The sequence below is a fragment of the Diabrotica undecimpunctata genome, chromosome 6 (assembly GCF_040954645.1).
Source record: "Diabrotica undecimpunctata isolate CICGRU chromosome 6, icDiaUnde3, whole genome shotgun sequence".
NCBI classification, from domain to species: Eukaryota; Metazoa; Arthropoda; class Insecta; order Coleoptera; family Chrysomelidae; genus Diabrotica; species Diabrotica undecimpunctata.
In genome coordinates this window covers 25,808,567-25,824,952 of record NC_092808.1, presented here as the reverse complement: position 1 = coordinate 25,824,952, position 16,386 = coordinate 25,808,567, and the positions used below count along the sequence as shown (strand labels likewise).

Genomic DNA, 16,386 nt, shown 5'->3' with positions numbered 1-16,386 from the left:
GAAAACAGTCCCTCCAGTTGCTATAGTCAAAATGATGATAAAAAGATAGAAAAGCTTATGTGAGAGTTTATACACTGCAAAAAAGAAGAAGGCCTAGTAAGAAAACATAAAAATTCTGATAAAAAGAAATGATTAAGCAAAAGAAAGAAAAGTACAAAGAGTTCATTGAAAACAGATGCGGACTAACAGTAGAAGAGTACAAGCAAATGAATAAAAAAGCTAAACAAGTACTCAAGAAGAAGAACAGTGATTGCCAAAATAAATGTAACTATCTAAATAACAACATTGAAGGTAGCTCGTAAACTAGCTCAGTGCACTCGATGCACTTGCTCCATTAGCTGCTTGTAAAAAGGCCCTGGAAAAAGTTGAACTACCGGCGACAGAATATTCTGTCTGCCCCTTCAACTCCATCCAGTGGTCGGGTACTTACATGTACCACGAACAAAATGTTTTGATGTATTTTTTGTTGAGTCTAATGGGCTGTCTTTTAGATCTTTTTTGAAGAACTTTCGAAGTTTTTTAACTTTTAACGGAAATTTTTTTTATATTTCACCAATGGGATCCCTATTTAGTAATGGTACTTCATAAATTTGACCACAGCTCCATAGAAAACTACTTTTCCTTTCTGTTCAATCATTTTACATATGGATAAAAATGGATATGGATAAAAATATACAAAAAGAGATTGTAAGAAGACAATTCACTTGGTTTGGCCATGTTAAGAGAATGACAGAGGATAGTTGGTCCAGGAAATCTCGGAATGGATACCTGCAGAATGAAGGAAAAGAAGTCGACCACACCGAAGTTGGAGAGATGAAGTAAATGAGGCTATGACGACAAGAAACTTGACAGAGGATGGTGCTTTAAATAGAAAAGAATGGAAACTGGGTCGGAGAGATGGTAGCCGTTAAAAAAGTTGGCAAAGTTCAAGTAAATATTTAAAGAATTCTACATACTCAATCTAATGTAATGAGTTGATTTTTCTTGAAAATAATGGTTGACGATGTTTCTTTTTGGAAAAAAACACAAGCAAACAAAAAGTATAATAATTGCTACCAATAAAATACTTCCAGAAGACCTTAAACTGTCGGTCCCGTTTGTAGTTGTATAAGCACAAGACAAACTTTCACGTTGGGACAATTTTTTCACCATTAACATAAAATGTCAGATCGAAATATAGGGGAGTTGCTATGTAGCAAGCTCACGCGTAAGCTTTGATTTTTATAGAAATATGGATATAATTTTATGGACAAAGCTTACAATAAGTCAGAAAAATAACAATAGTAATTTAAAATTTACTAAAATTACATAAATCGTCAATATCACAAAATAAAAGATAATAAAATACACAATCTATTGCAAAATTTAAATAAATTGCAAATTGCTTAATAAAACCTTACTAATAATACCTACTTTGGTTACTTGTACATAGACATACTGTAATTTCATAGTTATTTGTTAAGAAACTCTTCTATTGAATAATATGGTCTTTTAGATATATAGGCTTTTGTCATTTTACGGAACTTGCGGAAAGATGTTGTAGATTTAAGTTGTAAAGGGAGATGGTTGATTGGTAGATTTCTTTACTAACTCAGTGGACGGAATCGGTAATTAAACATCAAATGTTGAATTTCTGGTGGAGTAGTCATAATTAGGTCTTGCTAGAAAAACATGTAGGTGTTTACGAATTAAGCAAACAGTTTCTACAATATATAAGGAGGGAAGAGTTAAAATCCCGTGATTTTTGAAGTAGCTTCTGCAATGTGTTATTCTACTGAGACCAAAAAGATACCGTATTGCTCTTTTTTGTAATTTAAAAATAACACCAATTGGACAGCTATACTAGAACCCCAAAAAGGAAGGCCATATCGAAGATGAGATTCGAACAAAGAAAAATATGTTATTTTGGAAGATGCTAAATTGATTTCCTTTAAAACAGATCTTATTGCATAGCAGGCTGAGACGAGTTTCTTACTTAACAAATCGATATGAAGGGACCATTCAAGGTTGCTATCTATAAAAATACCAAGAAATTTTACAGAATCAACGATATTGATCTGGCTGTTATTAAGAAGCAGGGTTGAAGAGCTGCTTTATACGATAATGCTACTGTCTTATCCACTTAAAAGAGAGTAAATTAGAGTCTGACCAGGTTTTTATTTTAAGTAGATCAGAAGTTATAGTTGCATGAAGAGTTGCAATATTAATTTCTCCAGGTGATACTGGTATCATCAGCAAAAAGAAAAAAAAATTCATCGTAGAGGACTCTATCGAAAAGTAGAGGACCCAATACTGAACCTTGTGGTACTCTACCTACAATGCTTTTGTGACCAGAGTCAGTATCATTTGCTCTAACTAGTTATATCCTATTCCTCAAGTAAAATTGGAACCAATTTAAAGAAATAACTTGTATTCCATAGAAATTTAGTTTTTTTATCAAAATGTTTTAATATTATAAAAAACGAACTTAAGAGAATAATAATTGAATGGAGTTAAACATAAAAAATTAAAACATAAACATTTTTAAAGTTTTTAAGACATTGATTTCTTAATTTCAATTTTTATCATGTTTTATATAAGCAGACGATTGATTAACCGATTTCGTAACAGAAATTAAACGCTGTAAAAGCTATTATTGTCAAAGCTCATAACTTTAACCACACGAAACGACTTTATAAAAATGTAAGACTTCTTAAGGTCTCAGATGAAATAAGATTATCTACATACATTCAAAGAAACAATATTGATCTTGTGGCATTCTTCCTTGTTCAAACAAAAAGGTGCGACTTAATATTTTTGTTGTGCAACTTCAAAGGGTTGTCTCATTTGAATTGAGGCTTTGAGGACAGCTGTACGCATTGTATTACCCCGTATTGTGTCAACTCTCAAGCCCCAATGACCAAAATATACGGTTTCAATGTACACACTACCCGTATGGATTTAAGGATTGTGTATTTCGAAAGATTTCCCCAAAAATTACGCACAAGCCTGTTATGTAGGCTCGAAAGGAGATGTGGCAGTGTTAATATTTAGATGTTCGTGTTAAAAGCAGTTACGTACCAGTTGTAGTTGGGTAAACAGATTTTCGTCTTCCATATTCGCATAAACTAGGATGTTGCAGGTCGGTCCTTTGTCGTGACAGTAGTTGGTGGAGTTGATTATAGTTGTTTTGTTCCTTATCAACTGAAAAGAAAAAAAAAGGGTAAATCTAACGTAATTTTGGTTAATGATTAAGTATGTATTTTTACGTACAAAATGTCAAATTAGTAACATCTGGTTCTCAGGAGTAATATGTTAAACGAAAGTTAAAAAGAAAAAAGGCTATAGAAATATCAGGAGACACTTTTCCGTTGGAAACCATCCGTTTTCATTTTCACCATGGAAAAAAATTTGCTAATAAATTTCCCTATTTTCGACTATTTATACGCCGACCGAGGCAACGCTGTGAGCATAAAATCGAGCAGCTCGTCAATTAAGTGCAAAATGATATTTCAATAGTAATAATATATCATTCAAAATAAATAAAAATAATTTAACTTAAAATTCTTTCATGTTCAGAACCGATATATACGTATTTTTTCACGGTCATAGCTACTGACCTACTGATAGACTATAAAAAAAAGGTATATTGATTACATAAATTATATAAGAGATCTCAATGTTTCCCACGTAATGTTTCGAAACTTTTGAAGAAGTGTCCTGATTATTATAAACACTCCAGTGAAATACACCTCGATGATCACAGTCGCTTGCTATTGTATAAATTGTTGGGTAAAAACAGATCCGGCTTGTAATATTCCAGATAATTAACAAAGAAATCTAAAAATTCAAGAAAATACTTCATAAAATTTCTATTTTTTTGGGAAATTTGTTTTAAAATTTGCAATCTTCTTCAGAAGCTATGATTTTCTAAATAGTTTTTTAATAAGCTTGTAATTTGATCCGTGATCGTCTTTATAATCTTAGCACTTTGTACATTGTTAAATGTCCCTTCCCTTATAAAAGTTGACAATGGTAATGACGGTTTTCGGAAGCAGTTGTATTTTAAACCGGTCATATTGCTGCCAATTGGCCTAGTGCACATCTAGTTATCATAGTGTTATGTCACATACCCCAATTGCAGCCCTGCGCTTTAACGAAGGCAATAATTCTCTCTTTACGAAAATATTCCACACACCGTTTCTATCGATGGGGGGATATTCTCGTCGCCTGGTAAAGCGGTTCCAGAACATTTAGTTCTCCTTATATAAGCCCGGTGAAGCGAACGTTGATTATTAGTATTGGCGAATTGTTTCGTAAGCGATATCAGTGCGAATTGTAATTAGAATTTGTGATATGTATATATATAATTAGCGAGTTTTTGGAGTTAAATAAAGTTAGTTAAACCACGTTGAACTTCACTTAATCTCTGAAACCACAGAAAAACGTAACAACAGTAGTAACAGTAGTTTCCAAAAGGCTTTGCCGACGGCGATCGAGTGCCTGTCAGTCATGCAAGATATTGTTGACTGTTTCAGGCTATCTGCTAAAGAATTTTTAACTTAACTCTCCATAAAAGAGTCCCATTCTATGGAGATGACGAATTCATCTTAGATCATCTTAAAGTAAATACTAAAATGCTTTAAGTTTTTTGCGAACGTCCAAAATTCATCTGACAAATGAAATCGACATTGAAGTCAGCTATAACTGTAAATTAGCAAAGAATACATGATTCAATAATAAAATTAACATTATCAAGGAGGAAATATTACTAAATTTAAAAGGTATGTACTAGAATTGTATTCGAAAAAGATGGAAGAAGTCATAATGGTGGAAGACACAATGATCATCGGGAAGAACGAAAAACATAAAAAACTGATTATGTTATAGCAGAGAGAACTCGAGAACCTTTAAAAGGAATTATAACAAAAATACCTTCATATGAAATACTGTGAGAAAAAGAAATGTAAGGAAAGAAAAACATCATGGCTGCGAAAAGAGAGTAACTTAGCTGCCGCTCCAATAAAGTAATCTAATAAAGTAAAGTAAGTGCAGATGTATCAAAATAGCTATAATGGTAGTGGAACTTCGAAAAGGAGAAAGCAGCTGAAGAAAAACAAATGAAAGTATGTATAACATAAGTGGCAAATAAAGTTATGAGTGCAGTTGCAGCAGAGAGTAAAAGCAATAAGTAAATAATAAGTAGTAAAAAAAAGAAACTATGCCTGATGCCATTGTGTTCTTACTCATATAACTCAAAATGTACGGTTAAAAATATTTTTTATGATTAAGATTTAGTATTCACGTTTAAGGTTAAATTATACTTCTAGACAGCCGATAGTTGGGCTGGTACACTACTGTGTAGAATGTGTGGTAATAGCGTGTATCGACCATAGTCTATAGAATGAAATGGAAACTTTTTGGGTCAAGGAAAAGCTCAGTTTCCGGTTGAATTTCAATAAATACAGACTTCTTTTAGTCGTTCGAAAATGTCGGAGAAATAGGAAAAGTACAATGGTATTTGAGGTCGCTGGGAAGCACCGTAAAATTTATTATTTTTCTTCATAATTAAGTGATAGTAAATTGAATCGGAAAAAGAAAGTTACTCTGTGTACGAAAAAGGAAAAGTACTAAAAAAGATGAGGATATTGTTATTGAACGAACGAAACTTTTTGGAAAGATTACTGATGGGAAAAAAAGCAGATGAATATGGAATTAGGGCATTAATTCTAGTGTATAAAAAAATAGCAATAAAAAAAGATGTGAAGAAATAATATTAACAAGTTTACAATATACCAGAAGCAATATAAATAAGGATAGCAAAATATGAAATGAAAGAACCATAAAAAATGTCACTTGGAAGAATAAGCTTGTCTAGAACCTGGAAGATTTTAAACGAATAAAAACACTGTTTTTTCTTTACATTGCATTTTTTGAACACACGCACTCTTGCCAAAAAGAGAAAAATTTTGTATGTTTAAAAATGACTATTTTACATAAATGTGGCTGAATTTCGTTGATGGAGCGTTGAATTTCTTCCTTCGATGCACGGGTGGTTGTAGACTTGCTGGCGTAGACCTTTGACTTGAAAAAACCCCATAAAAAGAAATACAATGGTGTTATATCATACAATCTAGGGGCCAATTCTGATCTCCGAAACGAGAAAGTACAGGAAGGACCAGGAAATGCCTCATGCAGTAATTGAATTGTTTCACAGCTGGTGGCACTGTCTTGTTGAAACCACTTGTCAGTCAGTAATAGTCACTGCTTGACCAGCCTCATTTTCAATTATTTTCCAATGACGCCCCGAGCCCAAAATCGACACCAAACAGTTACACGTTGTGAATGCATTTCTTCCACAATCACATATGGGTTCACAGAACCCCAAATGCGGCGATTTTGATCATTAACAGAGCCAACACTTGTTGATATTCAATAATCCACTCAACGACATATCTTCGCTGTGCATGGTCATTAGGCTTCAGTTCTTGTATCAATTGAATTTTGTAAGCATGATGGATACGCAGATCTTCAGTGAGTATACGCTGAACAGAACTTCTTGAATTTAAGAATTCTTATCCACCACGCCGAATTGATATTCCTTGACTTTCACCAATACTCTCACGCATTGGTTAGATATTGACATTTGAACGACTTGTTTTTTTACAACTGGTGTGTTTAGCATCACCAATTGATCCAGTCACCCGGAATTTTTCAATTACTTTCTTCACAGTTGTGGAAGTTAAATCAATATTCCCACAATATTTTGTACGAAATTTTCGCCAGACTTTCATTATTTTTATAATATTGTTCAACAACGAAAATACTTTGTTCTCTCGTGCAGCGTCCATTTTTATTAACCCTTAAGTGTCAGCTGTCAAACTTTTTTTTTGTGTTCAAATTTTACTGAACAAATGGCGGCAAATTCAAATATTGCGTGAATTGTGGGACGGCCATTATTTATCTGAAAGCAATGATCACCTTAATGAAGTGTTAACAATAGCGGAAACATCAATAGAAATATTTGGAAAAGTTCTAATCTTAAAAATGAAAGACATGACACACTGAAGGGAGATGATAAATATTTTTTCTATAAATTTCGGACTGTGTACGCGCCTCATTAAACGTACCTACTGATAAATAAGGAAGGCAAGTATTGTAAACAACGACAGCATAAATAAAGATAAGTTTGTTTTTAAGCGAGATCTCACAAACTATTAGTACTACTACCAGTACATCACTTGTTTGTGTACCATTATGTAAGACATGATATAATTTCGGACTCGGAAAACAAAAGGTATACACAGCATTTTTGTTACAATGTATCATTAACCTCGATATTTCTGTAATCTTTATTGTTGGTAAATATAGCAAATTGTTTCCGTTATTTTGAATATTTATAGTGAGAAACTAACCAAACATGACAGATGATTTTATTAGGATGGATTTGGTTAAATAGGCCAACGCGTAAAGTGTATTCGTGTGATTTACTTTTATGTGTAAATACGAGATAAATAGTTGAGAATAAATATGTTGATTTAGAACATTTTAAATTCTGGGAAATATACAAGGCTTGTACAAATAAAAATTGGTCTAATTATTAAAAAAGAAGTAAATATTTAGTGATTTTTTATGCAATTTAGAAACAAAAATCAAATAATCTATTACAATAGAAAAAAGGGATTAAAGATAATATTTTCATAAGAGAAGCACTTGATATAGTTGGCACGTGTTTTATTTTGTAGTTAAATTATAAATTTACCGGGGACAATTGACTGCTAAGTAACAATCAAATAAATACGTGACATTTCTTGTAAGAACGAGCCTGGTACAATTGCTGCTTGAGTGTCTAGAATTTGTGTAGACGGCGATTATTTGACGGTGTTAAAAAAACTAAATGTACAAGCACTTTATCCGTTGGGTACTAGTATGTGTGACCAGAACAATATACGAAATGTACACAGCGAATAATTTTCCAACTATTGAAAGCCTTTATTGTTCAGCAACAATACTTCGATTGATTCTCAAAGCTAATTATTTTAAGTATAAAACCATAGATAGGCACCAGGCGCTTATGGAACGCAATAAAATGATTTCGTTAAGAAACGATTATACACTACCGAGCATAAAATTAGGGTCACCCCGTAATTTGAATTTATTTTAGAAATTATTATTCTGTTTTAACTATTTTCGGTTGTAACATAGTTTACTAACGGATTGCTTTAAGAAAACAACGTTTTTGTCGTTTAAAGTTTATTAAAAATAATGCAAATGAAGAATTTTCCTTTGATATACTAAATATTGAAAAGGGACAATTTTAATTTGATGTGCTTTTTGTTGAAAAAAAGAAATTTTAAGAACTTCAGTAGCGAGTATTCCCTCCTCTGGCAGTGATAACAGCTTGCAAACGACGAGGCATGCTTTGGATCAGATTTTGGATCACATTCTGCGGAAGATTATTCCATTCTTGCACCAATATGTCGCGAAGCTCCCTCGAATTTCTGGAGGCCGGCACATGACTCCGTAAACGTCTCTTCATCTCATCTCAAACATGTTCTATGGGATTGATATCTGGACTGCGAGCAGGCCAAACAAATCGTGCGATTTGAACCTCGTCAAGAGACTCAGTAACTATCCTAGCAGTGTGGGGCCGTGCATTATCATGCATAAATGTTGCGTCGTCTCCAAGAATAACCATAAACGGTAAAACATGGTCTTCCAGAATCTGTGTCAGGTACCTATGCGCTGTCAATGTCCCATTCTCGATAAAGACTAACTCCGTGCAAGCATCAAACGATATGCCTCCCCATGCCATAACTGACCCTCCACCAAATGGAAGACGCTCGGCAACACATGCTTGAGCATACCTCTCGCCTGGACGTCGCCACACTCTTCTTACACGTTTGTCTGAGCCCGTAAGACAGAATCTCGATTCATCGGAAAACAATACACGACTCCAATCCTGCATTGTCCAAGCCAAGTGTTCTCGTGCAAAATTCAATCTGGCAATTCGGTGTTCACGGGAAAGCGGCGGTCCAGTTACTCTAGTTCGAGAAGATAAACCAGCAGCATGAAGTCGTCTCCTAACTGTCCATTCACTTATGTTTACATTTCTTACTTCTTGCAGATGATTTCGAAGAGAACCGTGACCGTTCGGTTTCTCAAAGCAATAGAAACGACAAAGCGGTCATCTCTAGCTGTTGTAATCCTGCCTCAACCTGAACCAGGTCTTCGAGTAAGCAGACCGGTCTCTTCGTACCGTTGCCATACTCGTTGCACACTCGAGAGACTTACACCAACGTTTCTCGCAGTTTCGCGCTGACCGTGGCCATCTTTTAACGCCGCCACAATTCTTGCCGCCACAACAGAATTTATGCTCATTGCAATACACTGACAGTGATAACAATACACAAACAATTTACAATTGACGTTAAAACCATAGAAACAAAAACTGTGCTGATAACGGTTTTTAGAAATTAGGCTAAGGGGCCCTTTTTATCTCAAACGCTTGTCGAAACTACAACGACAACAATTTTTTTTTCAAGAAATCCATTAGTAAACTATGTTACAACCGAAAATAGTTAAAACAGAATAATAATTTCTAAAATAAATTCTAATTACGGGTTGACCCTAATTTTATGCTCGGTAGTGTATAATAAATATAAAAGAGTACAAAAAATGAAACAAAACATTGTATATTTAGATGAGACGTGGTTTCATACTCGTGACACTGAAAAAAAGCTGGACAAATAATAAATACAAAATGTTCAAATACAGCACCTTCCAATAAACGACAGCGGATTATTATTATTTTACAATACGGTAAACGAAATGAATGTATGAACGATTCAGTATTTATAGCAGCCAAAAAAGTAAAGATGCGTCTTTAGACTGCCATAAGGATAAGAAGATTTTGAAGATTCGTATATTGACAAGCTGTTGTTAGAAGTTACTCATCGTAAAAAATATCAAAAGGAATATGTTGGTGATAATTGTGCCAGTAATAATGGGCATACCGTGCCTCTTTAATTTAGTATTATAAACCCAATTGAGCTAATATGGGTTTAACTAAAAAGAAATATAAGAAGAATCGTCGCTCCGAAATTCTCGTCAGTTAATTGGACAACAATTCCAAACTTCAGCGAAAATCTGGAAAAAGGTAATAAGTCATGTAATTGGGGTATAAAACGAATATTTGAAGTATACACCAACAATCAACAAGTTAATTACAAATGCAGAAGATACGAGTGGTACCAGTGGTAATAGTGAAGTTGAGTAAATTAGTCAGTAATTTAAATAAACTGTTTTTAATGTAGAATATAGTTATTTATTACCAACTTTTTTTATATGCCTATTTTATGATACCTTTTATAATGAACTTTGTCAACGAGTTGATATTTTAAACTTGACATTTAATCTTGAATACATAAAATCAAGCTTGATGATATTAAGATATCTTGTAGATTTAAAATCTACTGCTTAATTTTAATTGTTATTGAATTATTTGACGTAGGCGTAATACCTACGCCACTGTGCAGATTAATAATTCAACTTTTGCTCCCAATTTTGTTGCCATTTTTTTTAGTATCTTACTGTCGCGTAGACAAATTATATTTTCTAGCTTAATTCCGTGCTAACTAATATAATCTTACAATATTATATTATTATAATCTTATCTGCAAGCAATAAAAAAAAAGATGAAGAATAAGGGAAGACTCAGGGGACCGATAGAAAACAGCAAAAAAGGGAGAAAAACTTCTGTTTTTCTCCTACTCTTTTATCAAATTCTTAAATTATAAACCATATCTATGATTTTAGTTTGTCCTTATCTACTTTTTGTTACTATTAGGGACATTATTTTTATCCCCTTATTAAAGAGATCGAAAGTTATCTCAGCTGGAAAGAAAGAGAAAGAGATAGTCACGAATGATCGCCGTCACCGGCTTGTTTTTGATGTATGGCGTACATACGCATAAATTCTGTAATGAGGTTAAAAAATCTACCTTATAAAGGAAGTTGGTATTTCGTACTAGAAACATATTATGTAAGTACGACTTGCTTAAAGTTGAGTCGTATGTAGGTTAAGGCCGGCAAGTACTGAAAAAAATAAAATACCTACCTGTGTTGTACGCGATTATCAGTGGCGAACGAGAAAAATTTGAATAATGCTTTCGCTTTCTTAGTAATTTATTTTTATACGTGTTTTATTGTTAATATCCAGTACGAAGGTTTTCGCACATAGTTGAAGGTATACGAATATATTATTTTTAAAAACTTTTTTAGTTTGATGTGTATTTTAGTACACAATTCTCATCCATCACTGTTAATTGTGTCTTCTAGGCTCTAGGCGTTAATTATTACCTCGCGATAAGTATGCGTTACTTACAGTCTACCATTCAAATGTAATTAACGATCACGATCAAAATTTGGATATATTGTGTAATAGTTTCAAACAAAAGTTCAAATAAACACAGTATTATTGTTTGTTGTTTTAGATAAGGAGAGATATACAATACGAGATTCTCGTGTTGGTACAACAAATAGTGATTTTGCAATGGTAGCAAAAAGTAAAAAACTTAAATCGTACAATAAACACATTAAAAATAGAGGAGTATCCTCTTACTTGGAAAGTAGTATACTCAGACAATCATATGGCAAAATGTATGTTGACAAGACATGCGCAAACAAGGCTAAAGTACTGTGGAAAACAAGCAGTAAGCTTCCTGACTGGTCATGCGCCAGTCAAGTGAAAATGGGGCCATTTCGTGGAGACTTAATCTGCAAACTATGTGGCAGAAGCTGAAATAGTCAACCATATTTGCATGATTCCAAAAACATATGGTATCATCCAATACACTAATACAGTCTCGTGCTGGGTTCCAGATTTGTGGAATGGGTATTATGAATAAACTGAGCAATGACCAATGAGACAATTGGTTACAATACGACCGATTTATAGCAGACAGCTTTCAAAAACAGTTTATAATTAATATGTTTGAATAAAGCACCCGTAATTAACGAGTAAACAACGGTTTAATAGGACGACAGACAGAAGTGAATATTATCAAATTCATTCACTTGGTTATATGTAATTATTCCAATCTTAAGTCTCATAAACTTCTTCGGTTTAGTTTTTTTCATACATCTACATGCTGAAGTTAAGGAAGAAATTCGTCCATTCATCCGTATTTCCTTCTGTTCTGTGAGCATGCCTCCCTCTTTTATTCACATTCCTGTTATAAAATGGGTCGCGTAGAACGGATGCAGAAAGATCTAGCCCTCAAGAAAATTATAAGCAGGCACCAACGAGAAGAACATCAAAAGGAAGATCCAGGCTTATATGTATATATGGAGCAGGTTTAAGTCCTAAAAATCTTCAACTAGAGGCGTAAAGCCCGTAATAGATCGTAATAGAGGAAGATCTTAGAATTGGCCAAGACCCACAAACGGTTGTCGCGGTACTGATGATGATGATGACACGTTGGAGCTAGTTTTTTAATTGGATAATGTTTTTGCTGTCTTACGGTTGGTGTTCAACATTTTTCCTTGACTGAGATTTTGCAAAATATAATATATTCGTTTTTTTTTTTGTTTTTTTTTTATTATTTTAGGGAATGCGTTTTACATTATGTATTTCACTCCTTCTAAGAACATTTAGTGTTTCAATCTGTATCATTGCTGCCTGTTCGTCTTCAGCTACTATTACTATATCATCTGCAAACACAAGGTAAGTTATGTGAAGGTTAGTTATAGTGGTTCCGAGTGTAAATGGTTTCCAGTGGTTTTCTTCACGCAGTGTATTTTCCCATTTGTCCATAAGTTTGTCCAACAATGTTAAACAGCAACGGTGACAGTCTATGAGTCTGTCGACTCTATAAGTATCCTTATCTAACATATATCTCCGTATTTAATAGATCCTCTAGCTCTAGATCCCTTTTTTAAGCTGCCGTCAACAAAATTAGTATAGCCAATTTGATAGCCAATGCACGATAATAGAGCAGACCACAAGAAGAAGAAGAAAAGTATCTTTGTTTTGTGTTCCAGTCGTTTTTGTTCTTTTTTATCCAAGTTATGGTTACAATTTATTATTAATAGTTTTATTTATTAATTTTCAACAGCGACGCCTATGCTTTTGAACTGATATGTGAATTCGTATTCTTACCTGTCACCACACTGTAGCTGAATAAGCATATACGCAAGTTTGTCTTGTCGGCTATTTTCTCGATAGTTTATTATTTGATTAACCCAATTAATTGACACTTGTTCAATATAATTTACTTGTGCAAAATTAATATCTAGACCAACGTATCTATTCATTCTAGTAAAATTTGCCAAGGACAAAAACGTGACTGCTCTTACGGTGTCTACTACTTGTTGATGTTAATTAATATTGGAGAACCTTTTTTCAATAAAATTTCCAGTTGTATTATGGTTTTTTTACATTACGAAGGAATTACTCGATAGAAGCATGAATATGCATTATTGTTCGGGAAAAGAATAAATTTAAAAAATGTTAATTTGTGAAGACGACAAAAATTTGAAATACAGATCAGGTTTCGGATTTCGGGACATGGTAAACTCCCGAAACAAAGTAATAGTAAATCTAAAATGATTTTTTTTTACTGTAAACATGATTTTGTTAAGAGAAATAATGTTATCGACAATAACAATCTATATCTAGCATATTCACTTAACGAACTATTTCTAAATATAGCTAGCCGGCTATAAAACCAAAATAGTAACATGCGAATCCAAGATAACAGCGATGGAAATAACCTCCAGGATCACCAAGTTATAAAAGTGAATGGGATAAGATACAATAAAATAAAGTCGATATAACTAAAGAAAAAGTTAACCAGACTGAATGGAGACAGATTAGTCATATAAATAAGATAAGATCAAAAACATAAACTTCATATAAGATGGGAGGACAATAATTGATCGTCATAACATAAAAACGCAAAAGGAGTTTATATATCAAGTTACACCTTAAGTTTGTAGAGGTTCTATGAAATTTTAATGGCAATAAAGGCATAAATGATTTTCAGATTTGTAAAAGTGCCATAAACATACGGAAAACAAAATTCATTGACCCTATTGCACCTTCAAAAACAGTATAATTATGCGATTTCCTGTTTTATTTATGAACCAACATTTAAATTTCATTGACGAATGAAAACAATCATTAAAAAGCTCGAATATAAACCCACCGAAAACATCTGCTATTTGTCAACAATCTATACATAATTTTATGCATAGCGAGCACTCCGACGTAAATTTCGTTTCATATCTTTCGCTGCGATAAAAGATAAAATGCGCCAAATAACAAGTACCGGTGAGAACAAAAACAAAACCGAGTGATGAATAAGCGCAGTCTAACATGCAAAATAGGTGCATAACCTCAAAAAGCGAAACGTGAACGTTGACCTAGGAAAGTCTAGCCGTATCGACCAGCAGATTCCTGGAAAAGTATGCAATAAAGCTCTCCTTTTTATTATTTTGTTTTTTTGGTTAACGTGATGGACAATGTAAACGAAAGCGTTTTTATACATTAAATAAGTACATATTTGAACCTTTCAGACATATCGAGTTGTGTAATTTATACGTATAAACATATACGATCACATCTATTATTCCTGACTACAAAATTTATTTAAAAAACATACCATTTGTAAATATATTCATTTAGCCTTCTTGCTGGACCATAGAAAAAAGTACCTCGCTATAACTCTTAATGCCAGAGAAAGATCAGAGTTAAGTACAGATAAAAAAAGACAATCTTAAAAACTGACGTAAAAAAAGTTTGAATATCAAAAAAATTGAGACAACCCCAACTAGATCAAGTGATCCAAGAACCTTGAAACCTACAAGTTTATGCAGTGATATACAGTTATAGTGGAACGGTTAGTATCAGTTGATTATACATGATTCTTATCGAAAGCGGTGGGTTATGATTTCAATTTCATATTTACTAGTACTGTCACTCACAGGCGTAGAGAGTGTATAACGACTTTTCAAGACCCTTCCATTGTAAAAATGGACTGAGACAAGGAGATGGACTGTCGTGTCTCTTATTTAACCTTGCACTAGAAAAAGTAATTCGAGAGTGCCATATTAATACGAATGGCACCATCTTTAATAAATCTGTACAAGTGGTCGGATATGCAGATGAAATAGACATTATTGCTAGGTCCACAAAATCTCTGCAAAATGGGTTTAAAAATAAACGCACAGAAAACCAAGTATAGGTATTGTACTAGATCAGGCAACCAGATACCTGGACTATTAATTGATGATCTGGAACTGGAAGGTGTGGACACCTTCGTCTACCTGGGCTCGCTGCTGATCAAAGACAACAATGTCAGCGAAAAAATTAAAAGAAGAATAGTGCTTGCCAATAAGTGCTATTATGGCTTGAGGAAACAGATGGCCCCAAAACTACCCAGAAAAATTAAAGTTACCATATATAAAACACTAATTAGGCCAGTGTTAACACACGGTTCAGAAACGTGGTCACTTACACAGAACGACCAAGAATTGCTTAAACTTAAAGGTGAAACTGGAACAAACCATGAAGTGGAGATATCCAGGAGTGGCTAGTATACCTGTTGAATACAAAGCACGTGGTGTTCGTGTGTATTAAGGTATAAAAAATGCTTATTAAAAGCTTAAAAAATTTTTATTTTAAAGAAGATCTTTTCGGTATTAAATCATTCCATCATCAGTTTAATAAAAAGTTGTTAAAAACATTGTATGGCCACATAAAAACATTGGAAGGACATCCGTATTAAAAAATAATCCTCATGGTATTTATCAAGGTAAATGCAATAGACTGTTATTGCATTATAATTGCATGAACATTTGGATTTAGGTACTACTTCCCCTCCACTTTACTTTTGGACTTGTGCCGTTGGTTGCTTTTTATTTTTTAGGGGTGAAAACTACCCCTGTTATTTTATAATTATAATTAAAAAAAATGTAAAAAAATGCATTTTTTTCAAATTAAATGTTTTTTTTACTTAGAAACCAATTTTTTTTAAATAAGCGCTTTGAACTGGTCAAACTTACAGATCATATAAACAATAAAGCGGTAACGTGCTCATTTCATTTGGGGTGCTCATTACGGGGTGATTTCCACAATTTTTTATCAAAAAATGGGACCAACTTTATTTTGAGCGTAATTCGCTTAGTTTTGATGCTTGGAACTTTTTTTAAAAATCTAAAATAAAGCTTTTTTAAACACAAAAAAAGTTTTGATGAGTCTTTCCTGAAAATTGCTTCATTTTTTGGTTATTTCGTATGGAAATATTCGATTTGGAATATGACAAATAAGAACCTACTTTTCATAAGCTACAACTCTGTTTCTACTGGGTCTATAGACTTCATAAATACACCATTTATTTTGTT

General features: G+C 33.3%; 1 protein-coding gene across 2 annotated transcripts in view; it reads right to left on the bottom strand.

Annotated features, from left to right (window-relative positions):
* Eip74EF (Ecdysone-induced protein E74) overlaps positions 1 to 16,386 on the bottom strand; it is a 735,282-nt gene that overhangs the window by 59,976 nt on the left and 658,920 nt on the right. For both annotated transcript variants that reach the window (XM_072534493.1, XM_072534494.1), the window contains one exon: positions 3,061 to 3,183. In XM_072534493.1, coding sequence (XP_072390594.1) covers positions 3,061 to 3,183 — 123 coding nt within the window. The remainder of the gene's footprint in view (positions 1 to 3,060; positions 3,184 to 16,386) is intronic.